This window comes from Peromyscus eremicus, chromosome 13, assembly GCF_949786415.1.
Source record: "Peromyscus eremicus chromosome 13, PerEre_H2_v1, whole genome shotgun sequence".
Classification (NCBI taxonomy): Eukaryota; Metazoa; Chordata; class Mammalia; order Rodentia; family Cricetidae; genus Peromyscus; species Peromyscus eremicus.
The window spans coordinates 25913805-25934241 of record NC_081429.1 but is presented as its reverse complement, the minus strand read 5'-3'; the positions used below and the strand labels follow the sequence as shown (position 1 = coordinate 25934241).

Below are 20437 nucleotides of genomic sequence, written 5' to 3'. Positions count from 1 at the left end.
CCATGAGCTCACACTTAGGGTTGTGGTGTCCGTGTCTGCAGAATCATCCCGGGAGCACTTTGAGCATAGAAAGGACATTTACACTTTTGGTGTCTCCAAATCGACTGAAAATTTAAATTCTGGATAACTTGCCCTGGCTCCCCAAAAACCCAGGGAGAGATTTGTATTATTACAACTGCAATCGTGGGGGGCCTGGGAGCTTGGTAATCTATTGACTTCTTTTCTCTATTCATTTAAAATGTTGCTGCTAGGTCTGTGGGTTATAGCTCAGTGGTAGAAGGTTTATTTAATAGTTCCATGTCCTCTGGCCAATCCCCAGCAATATGAAAAAGAAATATTGTTCAGTTTTATGTTTTAATTGCAGAAGTCATATTGAAGTCCTTTAAGTGGAGTTTGGGAGGTCCAGGGAGATGGCTCAGGCAGTGAGTTTGCTTGCTACACAGCATGAGGACTTGGATTGATCCCCAGCACCCACATAAAAAGCCATCCATGACAGCGCACACCTGTAACCCCAGCACTGGGGGAGGGCCCAGAGGCAGGAAGATCTCTGAAGCTCATTGGCCTTTCAGGCCAAATCAAGGAGCTCCAGATTCAGGGAGAGAAGGTGATTCAAAAACTAAGATGGAGAGCTGGGGAGCTGGCTCATCAGGTAAAGGCACTTGCTGCCAAACAAGATGACCTCAGTTTAATCCTGGGACCCACATGGTAGAAAGAGAGAACCAACTCCCCTAAATTGCCACTCCACATATGTGCAGTGGCATACACACACACACACACACACACACACACACACACACACACACACACACAAATGTAATTTAAAAAAAACAACAAAATAAATAAGATGGAAAGGGACTAATGAGATACCTGATGCTGACTTCTGGCCTGTGTGTACACACACTCACATGAACACAGAGAGAGAGAGAGAGAGAGAGAGAGAGAGAAAAAAAAATCAACAATAATTTTAAAAATAACTGCCAAGTGTACAAATTACCATAAGTCTATCAATCCGTCCGTCCCCCCCCCCCCCACCTCCATCTGAATTCTTAGTCGTCATGTGAGGTGGGTGCCAACAGTCCTGATTTCCTGATGGGTTCACATCTAGGGATAAAATTATGCTTATTCTTCTCTTCACTTCTGACTGCTTTGTCCTGGGAATTACAGAAGAAATTGCATTCACATCACAGCCACATTTGCAGAAATTTGTGTGTGTGTGTGTGTGTGTGTGTGTGTGTTTGGGTGTGTGTGTTCCATTGAAATTCTGCTAGGATATGTCGCATCTTTTATTAGTGTGTCTGATCGAGTCCCTCTTGGTCTCAGATTCCTGTTGCTGCTGTGGCTAGAACTCAGAGCACGCCAGCTAGTGCTCTGTGAACTATGTTCCACCTCCTGAATTTATTTTCTGAATGCTTTGTTTCATTGTTTATAAAAGTAGATGCTACAATGCATGCATATGTGTTTGGCTGAGTGAAAAATCAATGTAGACCTTAAAACATTGCATGTCCAGGCTGAAGAGCTTGCTCAGAGGTTAAGAGGTAATGTTGCTCTTATAGAGGACTGGAGTTTGGTTCCACCCATTCACGTCAGGAGGTTCACAACTGCCTGTAACTAACTCCAGCTCCAGGGAATTCAATATCTTCTAATCTCCAGGGGGGCTGCATTCACGTGCACATATATAAACATATCTACATAATTGAAAATAAAATAAAAATCTAAAAGAAAAAATGCATGTCCATTGGTCTAGAAATATATTCTGCAGATATGGTTCCATATAATTTGAAGATACATGGTAAAATGATTTTACTTCAATTTTATCTTATTTTATTTGAGACAGGGTCTCTCTATGTATACCTAGATGTCCTAGAACTCATGATTCGGGAACTCACTATGCAGGCCAGGCTAGCCTCCCATTTACAGAGATCTGCCTGCCTCTGCCTCCCAAATGCTGGGATTAAAGGCGTCTGCCCCGCCCATCCCTGCTAACTTTGGTTTACTTTTGATCATAGCAAATGATGGAAATAGCTGAAAAGTCCAACATAAGAGGACTTAATAATAAATCATGAACCAAGCTTGGTGATGCATGTCTTTAATCCTAGCACTCGGGAAGCAGAGGCAGGCAGATCTCTGAGTTTGAGGCCAGTCTCGTCTACAAAGTGAGTTCTAGGACAGCCAGGGCTACATAGAGAAACCCTGTCTTGAAAAACCAAACAACAACAACAACAAAAGTCTATCATGGCTCATGCATAAAAGGGAACACCATGAAACTGGTCAGGAAAGTAGGTGGGTCACAGTGCTCTGAAACGGAGTAATAGGTTACTAAGTAAAACAGGGGTATGTGGAGTGTGCTGCCACAGTCAAAAACCCACAGATGAGTGCTGGAAGGCTATGCATACACTAAACTGTTCAACTATGTTGACTCTCACATGGAAGAGCTGCAGTGAACAGTCGACCTCATACTGAGCTTACTCAGAGTAAGCTTTCCGTCTTGAAATTCTCGTATGTGTTCATTTTTAGCCTTAAAACAACAACTTTGTTCTGCACAAATCACATCCATGAACAAAGAACCCAGTGTCAGCCTGGATTCAAACACATTGTAGGTCCATTTTAAGAATGAGCAAACCCGGGGCTGGAGAGATGGCTCAGAGGTTAAGAGCACTGACTGCTCTTCCAAAGGTCCTGAGTTCAATTCCCAGCAACCACATGGTGGCTCACAACCATCTGTAATGATATCTGGTGCCCTCTTCTGGCCTGCAGTCATACATGCTGTATACGTAATAAATAAATAAATCTTTAAAAAAAAAAAAAGAATGAGCAAACCCCTGATCTATTTTCATGTGAAGGGTTACATCACCACAAAGTGTTCAATGTTCATTCAAATTCAGTTTGGAAATCCCATTCTTCTGTGCCGGCCCCTCTACTGTTTGAGCTTTCGAAACAATTGACCAGACTTTCTACTCTCTGAGATTTCACAGATTCCCCTGCTTATTCATGGCATTCACTGTGGGCACCTATCCAAGATGGGATACAAAGATACTGGCTCATATGGAAAGGGCCCTTCAGTCTTTTCACTCACTACCTTGCTAACGTCAACAAACAGGCTCCGTGTTGGAAGTGGCAGGTTCACCAAGACTCCCTGCAGGCCAAGACACAGAGAAGACAAACAGCAAACCTCTATGCTCCACCCAGTGTAGAAAGACTCTTTTCCCTGAACATGCTGGGAGCTGGGGGGAGGGGGCTGGGATTAAAGGCATACGCCACCGCCCGGCTCAGAATATTTTTATTTTACTCTAAGTAGATGTGTTCTTGCCTGGATGGGGCCATATATAGTATCATCTAACCCCTTCTATCTTTTGCATCATCGAAACTGTTGGTAGGCCTTGGGCTCCGAACTCCTAGAAAAAGGCAGTGTCCATCAATCAGTCATCTCACAATATCTATGAGTGACAGGTTCCAAAGCCTTGGATACCAGCACCTGTGGATGCTCTCATATAAAATGATATAAAATTTACACGCCACCTGAGCACATCCTGCTGCATCCTCATCTCTGGCTTTTTACAATACAATGGCTATGTAAGAGGTTGTTGTAGTAAATTATTTAGAAATAATGAAAAGAAACATTTATACATGCTCAGTATAGATACTTTTTTCCAAATATATATGTTAAAAATTATTATATTTCTTAATGTGTGTGTGTATGTGTGCCAAGGTTTGTACGTGGAGGTCAGAGGACAACTTGTAGGAGTTGGATCTCTTCTTCTGCCATGTTGGTACTGAGGACTGAACTCAGGTTTTCTGACTTGATGGCAAGCATTTTTCCCTGCTTAGCTATCTTGCCAGCCCATCCAAGTATTACTGATTCACAGTTGGCTGAATGTGGGCATGTGGAACCCAGGGGTAAGGAGCGCTGACTGTGAGATCCTAGCTATGCTGGGATGTTTTCTCTGTAGAGTGTTAGTGCCTAAAGCATTCAAGGTTTCAGGGTGTGAGACTACAGAAAACAGGTGTTGTCATTTATGACCTCCTTGAAGAGCCATTGGGAAGAATGCATTTCCGCTGGGTATGGGGGATATAGCGCTCTATCTGCTTCCCTCTCCAAGGTGAAAGTCTCTCAATTGAAGAGTCTTCAGTGAGATCTCAGAAGAAGCTGCCTGGTGACACCGGTTTATACATCAGGTTTCCAGGTGGCACTAGCATCTGCTTGTCCAAAACAGGGACTAGAAAGAGGAACACTCTCCATAGGTGGTATGGAGAACATTCTGTGCCACTGACAACAGTATATGGTCTGTGATGGGACAGACCTTGGTTTTTGCCATTTATTAAAATGTCCCCTGCTTCCTGCCTTGTTCACTCTAAGTTCAGGCCTGTGTTCCTTTGTTTAGAAGACATATGCAGCTAATCCCCTGGCCTCCTAACCAAGGCACAGGATGATATCGGGGCTTCCCATTCTTGGGATTTTCACAGGGAAGAATGGTGTACCTGGAGTAGTCCCGCTCTCAGCTTCGTGGGAGACAATGAGTGACTTAAGGGGAATTTAAGACCAATTGTGCAAACTTAAAAATTAGTTAGAAGCCAAGGAGGGATTTCAGACAGGGTCATCGGTTTCTGTTTGCAAAAGGAATTGATCGGGTCTTGGTTTCGCGGCCAAAAGTCAAACAGCATATTGAACAAACAAAAGGAAAACTTTAGCACTCAGACACCATAATTTCGATACACATGTCATTTATTTAAATCAAAATCAGTTTGTGCTTTCAAAGAGTGGGTTTCAAAGATTTAAAAAAAAGTCATGTTCTTAACAAACTTTTATTTATTTTTTCCAATTTCTGTTAAAAAACAAAAGAAAACAAAAACAAAAACAAAAACAACCTAAATTACATTTTCCAGGAGGGGTTAGACCCTGACATGGGAAACTGCTTCACTAAAATAACCTCCTTCTCCTCCATCTCTTTCTCCTCCTCCTTCACCTCTTTCTCCTCTTCCTCCTTCTCTTTCTTTTCCTTCGTTTTTTCAAGGCAGGTTCTCTCCACATGGCCCAGGCTGGACTTGAATTCTTGATCCTCCTGCCTCAGCCAGAGTTCTTCAACTTCAGATTCCTACATTCAAAAGCAAACTCAGTTTGGGGATTGGCTGGAATGTTTGAGGAGCCTGGATGAAATAAAACTGATGGGTGAGAAGGCAAGAAATGTGATCAGATGAGAGGAGTAGTAGGTGTTCATCCAGGTCATGAGATCTTTGTGGCCTCCAGGGATTCGGTCAGTTGATCATTTGCTTCTCAAGTTTCAACGGTATATTGTGTTATTTGGTGCCTGGCACAGAAATCAGAAAAGATGCCTGTCTGTATACTCATTTCCAAGTCTGCTGCATCTAGATGGATGGATTTTACCAAGAAGTTGGAGGAAACGGGGAAGGAGGTACTGTGGACACAGCTGTCAGACTTTTTCAGCCAACTGATGAGTGCAAGTCCACTTTGTAAGCATAAAACCCAGGTGAAAACGACAGTGGTAAATAATTGACCAGTGTGAACTATGGAAAGAAGACAGAAGTAGTACTGAACACTCAACACAGGCCTGCATTTTAGATTCAAATCCGTCCCTTAGTAACTGTGTTGCATTGGTAAGTAATTAAACTGTGACCAAAATTTTTTTTTTCTTTTACCCTCTCCTTTCTTCGTGGTACTGAGGATTAGATCCAGGGCCTCACACATGTTAAACACATTCTCTGTCACTGACATACACAGTTTCTATTACTGTGAGGATGGAATTAAAAAAAAAACAAAAACACAAAGTACAACGCTGATTTTACCCTTGAGAACTGTGTGGGAAACACAATGGGGGGCATGTATGCAAAGAAATCAAAAAATTATAGAGTCACTCATAATCTGTGCCTGTTAGATAACACGGTGGTAGGAGCCCCTGAATCCAAACTCCAAGCATATGTGACCATCAGAATAAAAGACTTCAGTGCTTTAGGTCTGAAATCCTTTAGACAGGATCTCCCACAACCTGTGCAGCAGTGGGTAAGGAGCTTAGTGTGTCATTACAGTAAGAGTGAGAAGGGTGATGTGCCCCTTAGTGGCCGAGCTACCCACTTCCAAAGACAACCACTTAGATTTTGGAAGACTCAGGGCTTCAGTAAAAACACGCAAGCCTGAAAGCAGTGCATTGATTATTTTATTAATTCCTTCTTTTTACATTATGGGAAACATTCATGTATTTACAGGTTGGTTTTTGTTTTTTGTTTTTGTTTTGTTTTTGTTTTTTGTTTTTGTCCACACACAATCTAGGTAAATAAGCCTATGAAATTCCAATTCAGAAAGCCATAAAAATCTTCCCCACCCCTCCATCTGAAGGCTTTCTCAAATGAATCTTTTTTTTTCCCCAAACCAAAATAATTTTTAAAAATTACATTAGGGAATTCAGATATGCTAATGATTTACATTCCAGTTATTTAAAATATGCATCTAGACATGTTCTTAAAAAAGAAATGGTAAATTCACAAGGATAAGGCTTAAATTAAAGCAGGTACTGCACAGTAAAACATTAAGGGAACATCTATAAATAACAGAAATATATTACAAATAAATTAGCTCTATTTACCATTTCAAATATTAAAAATCTTTAATCCATTTCTTCATCTCTCTTTACAAAAAGGTTATGTGAATTGTATGGAAACATCTGCAAAAAATATAATAAATACTTAATTTCTTTGAACGTATTTTTTTGTTTGTTTGTTTTTGATGAGGGAGACAAATTTCTTTTGTAATCCCCCCCTCCCCCACCCCAAGAAAATGCCCAACACCTTTATACCAAAGTTAAACAAAATAAGTAATTTTTCAGGGTACATACACTGTTCATTATGAACTAAAAAACATCTCTACAAATTACATCAAAAAGAATAACGCAACAAAGGTTCACGGATGTTAGTTCCGGGTTCCAGTGGGTAATAAGCTGTATTGTGTGGGGGTCATGTCCTAACATCAATAATTAGCTTTTTTTATAAAGTGTTTGTACAGTTTAAACTGTGTTTTTCAGGAAGGCAAAGGTTGTGATGCCCTGCAGGCGTTCAGCTAAAAGATTTAAAATTCTTACCAAAAATAGCTTATGAATATACAAATGCCATTCCCTTAGACAAGATAAATAGTAAGCCTTCTCTTATCCCTCTTTAAAATAGCCTGGGCTAAATCAGTTTCCAAAGGAAACACTGTAGGAGAATCTGGAATCACGTTAGAAACTGAACTCTACCTCAGGGCACAGAGCTGTAGCAGTGAGAGTGGGACTAGCCTGGACGCTGCTTCCTGTGAACTTCACGTCTGTCTTGGATGAATGTGACCATGGACTACCCAAGGTGACAGTTGGCCTTACTCCTGCGTACTTCACATCACATTTAATTGCTGCTCCACTGGGAAGAAAAAGCGTGTCTTTTTTGAAACGAGCAAATACTTGAAGCTCAAAAATTCTCTGCTCCAGTGTGAGAAAGCACTGACTTCGTCTGCCCTAGTTAAAAGTTGGTTTTTGTTTTTAAATAAGTTAGTAGCCCTTTTCTTGTAAACCACAGCAGTAAACATTTGTGCCCTGTTGTTAAAGGTAGCTCAAAGCATCAACGGCTCTGAGAGGTAGCAAATTCCCTAGTGGTTTTAGAATATGTCTGAAGATATTGGTTGCCAGAACCCATTGCTTTTCTCAATTTTGTAAAGAAAATTAAATTAGCACCTGGCTATGAGAGTGTATTTGTTTTTTGATTTGTTTTGTTTTTAAGCATCTCTGGTGCAAGCAGGCTTTTTTTTTTTTTTTTTTTTAAGACTTTCATTTTTCAATGGCAAATTTAGGTTGCAAGCTTGCCATAATAGATGCCTGACCCTTTCAGACTGCCGCATTCTGAATGTTTAAACTGCTACAAGTAAGGGCATTTGAAGACTTCAGCAGGATGCCAGCACACACAACCCATCGACCACGACTAAACTACAAGCCAAAGGAAGCCTGGAGTCCAACCAAACACTTGGGTTTCTATCAGCGTGTATGGATGCCTACTTTCCTCGCTTCTCATAGCTCTCGGCCACTGAGTAATTAGGATGACTTCTCTCACTACTTGGAACTTCAGGATCATAATGACCGCTCTTTGGAAGGAGGCGGCATGTCACCTGGGGTAGAAAACCTTTTATTTTATTCATTTGATATAGGACAAGAATCCTGTGCTGGGGGACACATGAACCCTGTGTTGGAGTGAGAGGAGACCCCTGAAATGTGACGTGCTGGGCTAAACGAGACAGATGTGTAGCATTCAAAGGGGTGGCAGAGAACTGAAACTCTTCTCTGGAAATGGCCTTGCGGTCTTTGAGAAGCAGAGTGTTCTTACGTGTGTGTGTGTGTGTGTGTGTGTGTGTGTGTGTGTGTGTGTGTATGAAATCTTAAGTGGGCCCACCTGAATGGACACTAAATTAACAGAGCCAAACCCCCCCCCCCCCCATTTAAAAACCACTGCCATGACATTATAATACACAGAGTACAAGAAAAGTTGATAAAACATTTCAGGTCTAAATTTTCTTAATAATAAGATAAATAAATAGATTCCTTATATAGGATCTTAAACCATCGGAGTTTCCTTTGCCTTAACTTTCCTCATTTTATTGCCTTTCAGAATAGATTAATTTCCCTGAAAGAGCGAATTTACAATCTTCTGCTGATTGAAACATTTGAAGCTGTGATTGATGGAGTACCAGTGAGGCAGTTTGTTCAGCTGCGAAGGTACAGACGCAGGGTACCTGCACACTTTGCCCTGCTCTCCTACACACCCAGGCCCCCCACCCCAGGCCAGCTTGATCCCCCCTCTCTTGGTCACCACTGATTCCGACAAGATGGTGTGATTTCTGAGATTAGAAATAAAGCGCTCTGTCTGCTTTTGTAAAAATAACCGTTTTGGGGGCAAATAAAGGGAATCGGAGCCCTCGTTTCTTTTCACGTGGAAGACGGTTAAGTCTCAAAGGATCACCCTGTGTGAGATACTGGGTTTCTGAAATACCCTATGGTTTTATATTGCTGAGTTCTAGGGACACGCTAGCTTGAGAGAACTGAGGAGGGTGAGTGACCTACAGGGGGCTTTTTCTACACAGGTGGGTTTGTCTGTCCCAGAAAAAAGAAAGGGTTTGGATGTCTGCATGAGGCTTCAGGACACAGGGGAGCGAAGCTCGGTGGAGAAGATGGGCAAAGTGGTCCAGGAAGCGGGGTGGGGCGGCTTGGGGACGGCTCCTGCGAGGTGGACAACTAGGGCCACGACCACGGTGGGTGGCGGTCACTGAGCTCAGAGACGGAGGGGACGGGAAGGCGGCGGAGGGGAGGGCGGCGGGACGGTCCTCGGCGGCGGCGCTCAGAGCCGGGTCTGCGCCTCGGGGATGTAGATCTCGATGCTCTCCGCGCTCTCGGTGGCCGAGTTCTGGCGGACCGACGCGGCGCGCTTCGCGGCCATCAGGCGCTTGCGGGCCTCCTGGCGCTGCGAGCTCTCCAGCGAGCGCTCCCGGATCAGCGGCGCGGGGCCCTTCGCCGGCTTCTTTGGCACTGGAGGAGGGGCCCTTCGCTCCTGATCAAAGCAGAAGGTTCAGGTTCAGGACATTACACAGCTTCTCAGGACAAGCTTGGGAAAGACTGGGATAGGTCAGTAGTTGGAAAACACACACACACACACACACACACACACACTTCTGCCTTTTTTTTTTTTTTTAAACCTACGGATGGTTAGTTCTGATCTGCACACTGGATATATGATTTCTCTTCATTGATCTGGCTTGGGTATTCAAAAGATGCAAAGAAAAAAACAAACCCGACAACACGTAATCTCTTACGCTGAAGGCCGAGGGTAAAGCTGGATCGCAGAACTAGGTCTTTCTGTGGCAGGGTGTAGGCATTTAAAATGCACCCCTGCAAAAGGTTCCCTGCACCTCACAGTGAGGGTGGATCTGTCTGCATACACCAGATTCTTCCTGGTGCTAGGGATGGACCAGGAGATCTCAACAGCTACAGGATGATGTAGAACTCTAGGATGTATGTCTCTGAGGCACCAGGTAGGAGCTTGGGTTAGAGAACAAAAACCCTCTCTACCCTCTCCCTGCGCCTTCTTCCCTGCGTCTACCCAGCCTCCTCCTCTACCCATTCCTAAGTAGCCAGATACTATAAGACTGCGTTTCTCGGCTTCGATGGTGCCACTGGACTTACACCCTTTTTGCACATCACACAGGAACACACAGCCATAGATTGTACAGGGTCACTGAGTGGGTGGACTCTGGCATTCCCTACTCTGGGGAAGATTTTTCCAGCACATCAATCAGTCCCTACGGGTTTCAGCATGCTTGTGAAGGCCCCAAAGACAATCCCAACTTTGCTATCAAAAGTTGAACACAGGACTGGAAAAGGCCGTCCCTCTTATCAGCAAACTCTGAAATGGTATCAGATCTTTTCTAATCTACTGCAAAATACAGCCCCTCATGTCTTCACGATAACCATACGGGGGTGGGGGCTGGGGGGAGGAAAGACATCTAAAACCACAAAGGATGCTTTTAGGAGAAAGATGTTGAGCTTTCAGGCTGTGGAAGGGTCCACACAAACCCCACATTGCCATTTAAATAAAACACCCTGCATCCTTATGAAGTCACACATGAAGTTCATTGTGAAGGTACCGAGTACCCGGCTTAACACTGGTGCCCCCTCCTCCCTTGCCAGGGAGAGAGGCAGAGTTCAGTGGTATTACACTTGGACTTGGCCCACGGTTGTTTAAAGTGGAGCCTGTGTTTCTGAAAGGACAAAAAGGGAGAAGACAGCGTGCAGTCTCCCACCACCTCTGTCCCTTCATTATTTGTTTTCCTGTCAGGTTCATGAGAGGATGAAAAAACTCTGATCATAAGCAAAGTGCATTTAAAAAAAAAACTTAAAAATTAAGCTAATAATTTATTATTAGGTCACATACCAATAAATCACATGTAACAATTTCTTTGCATCACTTCTTTGGGACATTTAAAATCTTCATTGTGTGGGGTAATTGGTAGATATTTTTAAAAGTAGGAATATTGGAAACTTTTTAGTCATTTTTCTTTCTTTGCACACTTTATTTTTTTTAACAATAATATTAAAGAATCAGTAGGTGAGAAATTAGATGGAGCAGTACTAAAATTCCAGCGTGTGTACACGTGTGTATACTTTTAAGACCGATTTGCCAGCAGATAGTTTCACACATAAAGAAAACTAGATGAAGCACAATGTTTGGCTTCTCAAAGTAGAGGCCACACACACATCAATGCTACCTCAAGCTTGGTTCTAACCCCCCAGTTGGATGGTCATAGAATTGGAGACAGTGGATAGTAGTGACAGCATTGGACTCCTTATAGACAGTCCTTTGGGACTGGGTATGTCCTGGGTGCCCACTGATCCCATACACTTGGAAATGATGGGCAACAGTGGATTACTGTTAGCTCGTGATGGGTCAGGAGACCCAAAAGGGCAGGGCTCTCACTGCTGAGGAAATAGCCATCCCTCATTTTCAGAGGCGTATCTCTTGGAACTATTAGATCATAGAAGACATTAGATCATAGAAGAACAAAAGTTATTAAAAAAAAAAAAAACAAAAAACAAAAAAAAAAAACCTCATACAGGACAGATCAGCCTGGGAAGGTAAGACATTAGATACTTGTAGAAGAAGCTTGATTACTGTGGAATCACAGTAATCAAATATGAAATTATTATTGATTAATTAAAATAATTTAAGTCTTTATTTCTAGATTGTCTCAGGAAGATCCCAGGGAACAATGCCCCCCCCCCAGGCAAATCTAATTTGAAAAAATTCTAAAAAAAATTTGAAAAAAAATCTCAACATTTATGATGACTGTAAGCCTCCTATTTAGAATGGAGAATATTTATGAGATGATTGTCAGCCAGTTACTTCTCAGGTTTTCCCAGAAACACATCCTGAGGGTATAAGGAAGTTGAACTCTTGCTCTATGGAACCAGGCTCTGAAGAGGTCATTTATTTTAGCTTAGAAAGCAAAACTGGAGTCAGTTCCTTCCAGTGTCTAAAGTGATTTAACTTAAAGTTTAATTAACAAGGGAAGAAAAGAAAAAAGAAAGAAAGAAAAAGAAGAAAGAGGGAAAAAGATAAAGAAAAGCCACATTCCCACTTTCCAATTCACAAAGACAGTTTTTTTTCTTCAAAAATATGCCTGAAACATATTACAGATAATATCCCAGTGATTAGTATGTAAACATTGTCATTACAATGAAATGAATATGATACCAGCTCCATTTCACATTGTAAACAGCAGGACTGGATGCAGAAGCCTATTTAGACTGTCCAGTGTTTGTGCAGGTTTTTAAATGAACCATACAAAATCTACATTGTTCTACCTTCTTGTCAAGAGGATCCATCTGTTTCCAGTTATTGGCCTTTAACTGATGAAGTTCATCAAATTTCATACTAATATTTTCTATGGACAACTGCAGCATGTCCCAAAACCCCGCCAAATCCTGGGAAGTGGGTCTTGGATGAGCATTGGGATTCTGTGCAAAAGAGAGAAAAAAATATTGATGCTTTAGAGGCAACATGACAGCAAGCAGGGCCCAAAAGGCATTTTCAAACATTTCAAAGAACCTAAGGAGGCTGAGTTCCTTTTGGTTTTCAGATAAGAGATAAAAGTGAGGCTACAAATGGTAATTTTATACATGCCCCCATTCCAGTCTCTGATTTTCAAATGTCAAGGTTGCAAAATTCCTCTGTCCTTACAACAGAATGGTTGTTTCAGTTTGATAAGTGGGGAGAGTCTAAACATTTGAAAAAAATCCCAGTATGTGTTATCTCTCACTGGATGCATTTTAAAACAATGTATTTAAATAAAAACACTATCTTTGAAAAAAAATCACATATAATTTCATGCCACACAGCTTATTCAGAGAACAGACGAGAATTCTAAAATGAGATTAGTGAAATACTAGGGTATAGAATTGATAAGCAATAAGGAATTTTCAAAGTACTTTGACATGGCTTCTTTGATGCTAGAGACTGAGCCCAGAGTTTGTATATTGGAAGCAAATGATCAACCATGGATACACATACCTAGTCCCTGAAACAATTATGTGTTCAGTAATCGAGATGTTACTGGTATATATAATAAAGAATCATTTTATCAGATGACCTATTGGAAATTACCTAGTTTTAAATATAGCAAATGTCAGAAAACATTATCTTTACACATACATATGTATGTTGGTGATAATTCCCTTTTCAGTGTTTAAGAACTGACTTTTTGCCAACCAGTGGTAGTGTTTGCCTTTAAGCCCAGCACTCAGGAGGCAGAGAGAGGTGTATTTTTGAGTGACAAGGCCAGCCTGGTTTACAGAGTGAGTTCCAGGATATCCAAAGCTACACAGTGAAACCCTGTCTCGAAAAACCAAACTACCAACAATAACAACAAAACAGCAACAAAAATTTTTTAAAGAATCATTTTAAATTTTTGTTATTATCAGTAAGGCATAGTGGTGCATGCCTTTAATCCCAGCACTTGGGAGGCAGAGGCAGGTAGATCTCTGTGAATTCCAGGGCCAGCCTGGTCTACAGAGTGAGTTCCAGGATACCCAGAGTTACATAGTAAGACCCTGTCTAGAAAAAAACTTAAAACAAAATAAACAAACAAACAAAAACAACAACAAAAACTATTATTATCTTGTGTGTATATGTGAGTGTGTGTGTGAGTGTGTGCATGTGTGAGTGTGTGAGTGTGTGCATGTGTGCATGTGTGAGTGTGTGTGCACCCTACAACACGTGTGTGGAGGTCAGAGGACAACTTCATTGAGTTGGCTCTCTCCTCTCACCTTTGTGTGGATTCCAGGAATTGAACTCAGGTCATCAGGCTTGAGAAACAAGCACTCCAGGAGCAGGCCAAGAATTGAATTTGGTTGGTTTGTTTGCTCGAGAGCTTGGTGTGTAATTTAGGCCGGCCTGTAAATCTCCAACCTTCTACCTCAGCCTCCTGAGCGGAAAGACTACCAGAGCACATTATCACATCTGGCTCAAGAGTGGATTTCTTTGTAATCTGTTATCACGGTCATTGCCAATCACCATCTGCAAAAGCAGCTGAAGGCGTTACCTTCAGACGGCAAGAGTCTTCCTCCCCTACCGTGTCAGGGGCTTCTGGCCAGTGCCATTTCTCATTATTTCTTAGGTTTATGAACAACTATAAATCCCCATGTCCTAGGATGACTGAGGCCAGCTTGAATATTCCAAATTAACCCCAAGAAAATGGTATCATCAGCATTTCAGACCGTGTAGAGGTTATTGATCATCTGATTGTTTAAAGGTTGGAAACAACATTTGCATCTGAGGATGAGCTGGTGCGACTGGCCTCGTTCAAAATAAGTGCAAATGAAGAAGCACCGATGTGTGTAGAGTTCTGAAACTACTCACAGCCATGAGATTCTTCGGAATACATAAACTTTAGAGTTTTCAAGTGCTTGGTTCAACACGAAAATCTATTCTAGGGATGAGAGTGAGTGTGGCTTAGTGTTACATGCCCAAGGCCTTGGGTTCAATCTTTAGCACCTAGTCAAAACAAATCAAAATAAAGTCAATACGACAAAACATAAAAAAGGTTCTAATGACACTTGAATGAACAAAGGGTGTTCTTTGTAATAGTTTGACTTAGTAAACAGCAACTACTAGAGAAGAGCCTCAAGGCGTGTGGTGGCAATATCAATTATCCTACCACCACGTGAGCTGAAACAAGAACACCTTAAGTGTGAGGCTGCATTGCAAGCAACAAAAGACCAAAAGGGATAAAACAAATAAACAACAAACAAACAAACAAACAAACAAACAAACCCTCAACATTCAGAATGGTTAGTAGATTTGACAAAGCATTTCTCAATAGTTCATGATTTCACAATGTACTTAGCCTTATCCATAATGGGAAACTAAACAGTTCATAATTTGGAGTTCAGTGACATTTTCTGGGTCATAAGTTTTACTGTTGTTTTAGCACCAATGAAAGAAATAATATAGATTGAGTGTCTTATCCGAAGCCCTTGGGACCAGATGTCGAGATGTTGGAGTTCATAGGATTTGGAAATGTTTGCCTATCCATAGTGAGATATCTTAGAGACAGAATAGAAGTCTTAATGTGAAATTCATGTACATGTCACATACACCTGGTACACACAGTCTGAAGGTAGTATGTACATTTTTAATGTGCCTGCATTTTGACTGTGACACGTTATATGAGGTCAGATGTATATATAGTAGCAATGCTTTGGTGTCCTCAAAGGTTTAGATTTTAGAGAATTTCTGGTTTGGGATTTTTTTGGTTTGGGCACAGTCACCCTACAGTTCAGTAGCCTAAGCTTATCTAAGTGGTTCCTTAGATGTGCTTAGCTCTGTATCATGGGCAACGTGGTCTTGCCCCCAAAGGAATCTCTTTGCCCCATGTTGTCAAAAAGACAAATGAGGAAATAGAGTGTAAGTATTTCTCTAACTCAGCAGTCATATGAAAGTATGAATCATAAGGTAGTATGGCTGAGTCTAAACCATATCATCTCTGAGACTTGAGGGAGAGTCGGGGGTGCACCCCCCCCCAGGTTTAGTTATGCTAAACCAAATTTCATCCATTCACTGTAAACTTGAGAATCTAGTCTGGAATAAATGTGTTTTCAAACTATCTTCTTTTTTTTCCTCAAAGGAAGAGGAACTAAAGAAAGAACAGCTGTACCTGGCTCTGACTGGCCCTATAGTCACTTTTAAACACACACACACACACACATTTATTTATCGTGTGTATGTGCTGGGGGTGGTGCCAGGGCAAGTAGGCAGAGGTCAGGTGATAACTGGTAGAAGCTGCTTTTCTCTTTCCATCTTATGGGTACTAGGGACCAAACTTAGGTCATCATCCAACTTGGCGGCAGGCTCCTTTACCTGCTGAGCCATCTTGCTGCCCCTTAGGGTCACTTTCCTACAGTCGTAGTGCTAAGCGGAACTACCCATCAGGCCATACTGTTTCCTGGGATGATTCCCCTCTGCAAAGGTGAGGGCTGGAATTCACAGCCTGCCTGGGATTTATGGCAATGGAGCCTGAACAAACAAGGGTTTGATTCTTGACGCTGCTTTTGCCGTGGGCTGGTAGCGAAGTTTCTTAACATTTTATGCCCATTTATCCTACCTGTAAATCATAAAAATAATGCCACCAGTAACTCCAAATGCCCGTTCTGAGGAGTTACCCAGGGCATCTGTCACGTTTGGTGCTGGACTTGTTCTTCAGAGGCCTGGTTTGAGCAGTACCAATGACCTTCCTCTGTTGCTGTGGCATTACCATAAATAGAGACTTTCTCAAGTGGCCACAGGAGCCACTGTGAGGAATGACAAGATGTCAAAAACTGGCTTTCGTGAACTTGACAATTTCTAGAAATCAGCACACATTAAAACAAAAACAAACAAACAAACAAACAAACAAACAAAAGGCCCGTTCTCTCACCTATAAGCCAATTACCGTTAAATGTGAACATGCCCATTTTAAAGCAGTTTTGGGTTCAGAGCCTATTTGGAAACCCAAACCTTCAGCTCACTGCTTAATTGAACATTAAATTTTATGATTTTGCCCTATATGTTCACCATTGTATTTAAATATCTTTTATTTTTTTTAATTTCAACAATAAAAGGGTCAGGAGGGAAAAAAAAGGCATCTGCAATTTTATCTTTAAAATGTGCACAATATTTATGTTCTATTTTGTAGTATACCTGGGAACTTGCTCATCAATTCTGTTTTTACATTGATTCAGTGTGAGGGTGGGTGGGTGAGGATGGGGTTGGTGCACATGCCACAATGTGTGTGTGTGTGTGTGTGTGTGTGTGTGTGTGTGTGTGTGTGTGTGTAAGGCCTCTATGAGTCCACCATGTGAGTTCTGCAGACTGAACATCAGGCTTGTCAGCAAGCTTGCCCCTTTACCCAGAAGCCATCTTGCCTGCCCTGGACTAGATTCCTTTGAGGAGAAAACGAAGTACCTAGGACACAGAGTTAAACCTCTAAAGCCCTATCTGGGTCATTTAGATGTCAATCATGTTTTCACTTTCCACACATCAATGAGCCGCTTTTCCTTGGCTTTGTTTTAGAGTCAGCCTGACCAACAACAGTTGTGTTAGTGAGGTCACTCTTGGAGGATGGAGGCCTCCTTTACAGCCTTCTTGAAAAGGCTCTTGACCTGTATTTCACCGTCAAATTAGCAAATGCTATTGCTGTTATTGCTGCTATTATCTGAAGAGGGTTTTCCTTCCCTTTTTTTGGTATGTCAGAGGTAGGTGGAGCACTCACTTGTCTCAGGGTGTCTAATCTACATTTTGTGATACCCTCAGCCTCTGGCCTTTGAATTAAAACAAAACTCTGATCAGGAGACACGGTCACTGACAGCTAGTTTAGAAAGAGAGTCATGAGCCAAAACAGTTACCTTTGTAACAGTATTTAGAAAACATCGGTTGCTCCATGTTTTAATAAGAATAAGAAAATCAAAAGCATCGCACAAAATCTAGGAACATGGAAAGTTTTCAATACAAAAAAAAAAATCAGGACATGGAATTTTAACTTAATTCTGCCCCTAAGATTATTTAAATGTAGAATAAAGTGAGGTTTTTGTCTGTTTTATTTAATGAAAGCGGGAAGCCAGATTCATCTGTTAAAAGACTCCAATACTTGGTTCAATCTGAGTTTTGCTTTGGCTGGGGACCAGTTTTGAGGACAAGATCTCTCCCGGCTGGGCTAGCAAGGAGTCGCGGTGATGTGGGTGGTACCTACCAGGTTCTCTTCACACAGTTCTCTGAACTGGTAGAATTTCTGCGCCATGAGAAGTTGGGCGCTGCCCACCGCAGTTCGGATTTTCCCTAGAACTGAAAAGAGCAGACACAGAAGTTTACACGATGCCTCAACGTTGAGATTTAGTCTGGTCAAGCGAAGAGAGAGTTATGCTGTCACCGTCTGGAAAAACAGCACACAGCACGCACCCACACCTATCTGGGGCTATGAAACCCGGGCTACCGGGTTCAAGTATAAAGTCAACTTGGGAAGCACATGTTGATCACTCCAGTTTCGTGGAGTTTTCCGTCACAGCACTGTGCTATACCACAAGGAGAGACAAATAGCATTCCTTTCACGGTTACGCGTGTTTCCCGGTGTAGTTTTGGGTTTATGGAGTCAGGATCCCGATAATGCGGGCTTGATTTTCTAATTCGGATTTCTAATTCGAACACAAGAGAAGCAATGCTAGCCGGGCGGGAGGAATCTCCTAGTCACTCTAACCAGTCCACAATCCAGCGTTTTCCCAGAGCTCAGCCCCTGGCGTTTTCTGACAAGTGAATTTGCTAGGGAGTGATAGGGTTCAACCTGTTGCCTAGGGCACAGTAGCACGGGCTTTCTACTTTGCAGCCCTTTCCGTATTAACGTTGGTTTGGTGTGGAACCTTTCCGTTGCAGTAACCACCTTTGAGTGCCTCTGCAGGGGCCCGGGGCTGAGTGTCCCCAGGGATCCCCCTGAACCAGAAGCCCTTGCAGCTGCCCCTGCTGGAGCTCTGCCATGCAGTAAACCGCCCTTCTGTACCTGAGTGGACAGAAACCTCCCACAATGGAAGACTAGAGAGAACTCAGACCCCCTGAGGCTTGGCTAGGCTGGGAATTCTGCCTGGAAGAGACAATATGGGATTCAAGCAAGCTCACTGTTGGCTTTGGTCTAAAGAATTCACACTCCTTTTCTCAACCACAAGGTCAGGAGAAAACAAAGAAAGCAACGGGCATTGCCCAGGGCTTTTTAGTAATTTGCTGTACCGGATTTACGATGCCAGGCTAGACCTGGGTTCATGACGCTCACTCTACCTAGGTTCTGCTTTAATATTTCAGCATCCACACCTGTCCATCATAGCATTTCTGAATTCATACATCCCCAGTCATGCCAGACTGCTTGGGGACACACATTTGCAGCTCTATCAAGTCATAGCAACCCCCTGACTTGATGCTCTAAGCCCTTACGTAGGTAGGTGTGTTTACTTTTTTCCAGTGTGCTGGAAATCAGTTGAGTGAGGTTTCTCCTTTTTTATTTTTATTTTTTTTTATTTTTTTTATTTTATTTTATTTTTTTAAAGATTTTTATTATTTATACAATGTTCTGCCTGCATGTATGCCTGCAAGCCAGAAGAGGGCACCAGATCTCATTACAGATGGTTGTGAGCCACCATGTGGTTGCTGGGAATTGAACTCAGGACCTCTGGAAGAGCAGCCAGTGCTCTTAATCTCTGAGCCATCTCTCCAGCCCTCCTTTTTTATTTTTAACTATCATCATCATCATCATCATCATCATCAGACAGGGTCTCACTACATAACCCTGGCTGTCCTGGAATTCACTATGTAGACCAGGCCGCCCTCATACTCACAGACATCCCCCTGCCTCTATCTCCAGAGTACTGGGACTAAAGGTGTGCACCACCATGTCCCACTTGCTATCCCTTTCTTGATACCTCAAAGTAAAGTGGAGAGCTTATTTCGACACAGGGTGAGCTTAAAGTTCAGAGGTCAGGCCTCTTGGAGCTACTACAGTGGACAAGTCAAAACTGTGAGCTAAGAGATCTCAATTGTACCCGAATGCCTGTACTATGTCAGACTACCATAAAAGGAATGCCCCCGCCTCAAAAAAAAAAAAGAAAGAAAGGAAGGAAGAAAGGAAGGAAGAAAGAGAGAAGAGAAAAAAAGAAAGAGAAAAAGAAAAAAGGTGATCTCCAATTCACAATGCAGACAGGGATGAATCTGAATTCCTGATCCACCTTGCCTCTCCTTCCCCAGTGCAGGGATTATAATTGTATCCCACCACACCTGATAGGCAAGTATCACATGCTCCTTGAGGAATAATACCAGCAGAAGTAACAAGTGAAAAGCAGAAGGCCAAAAGTTGACTATGAAAGGAGAAAGAGGAGACGTCTTGCTAATGTTTGGACTCCACTCTATGATGTCCCAGGTCAAACCCCAATGGGGTAGGAAGCGGAAACCCTTCTGTCAGGTTTCAAGGAATCAAATGAAACACTGGAAAGTTCACAGACCAGCCTACACAGAAGGTATCTTTCCAAGGTCACTCTTGAATTCACTATTGTTCTGCGACAAGGTGGTGATTAACCGTGAAGCAGCTAGCCCAGCGCAGAAGGCCAAAGCCAAGGCCAGCAAAGGGCAGAGGAGCCTGAAAGGACTTGTGGAATCTAGTCATGGGGATGGGCCATGGGGGCTCTGTGTATTCATTCACTCTGTCAGCAAATATTAGTGAGGGTACCGCACAGCAGGTGTTACACTAACGGTATGGGACAGTGTTTAGCAAGACAAAGCCCCTGCCTTCTTGGGCTTTGTATCCTGATAGAGAGCACAAGGAAGAGGCTGAGGAGCAGACCCGTTCAGTGGAGGTAGA

At 42.4% G+C, this 20437-nt stretch overlaps 1 protein-coding gene across 1 annotated transcript in view; it reads right to left on the bottom strand.

Moving 5' to 3' along the window:
* Positions 1-8462: 8462 nt before the first annotated feature.
* LOC131923647 (disks large-associated protein 1) overlaps positions 8463-20437 on the bottom strand; it is a 53988-nt gene continuing 42013 nt past the window's right edge. Inside the window, exons 4-6 of the mRNA XM_059278780.1 lie at positions 17798-17889; positions 12378-12530; positions 8463-9567 (exon numbers count right to left, since the gene is read on the bottom strand). Of these exons, the coding sequence (XP_059134763.1) occupies positions 9358-9567; positions 12378-12530; positions 17798-17889 (455 nt within the window). The 3' untranslated portion in view covers positions 8463-9357. The remainder of the gene's footprint in view (positions 9568-12377; positions 12531-17797; positions 17890-20437) is intronic.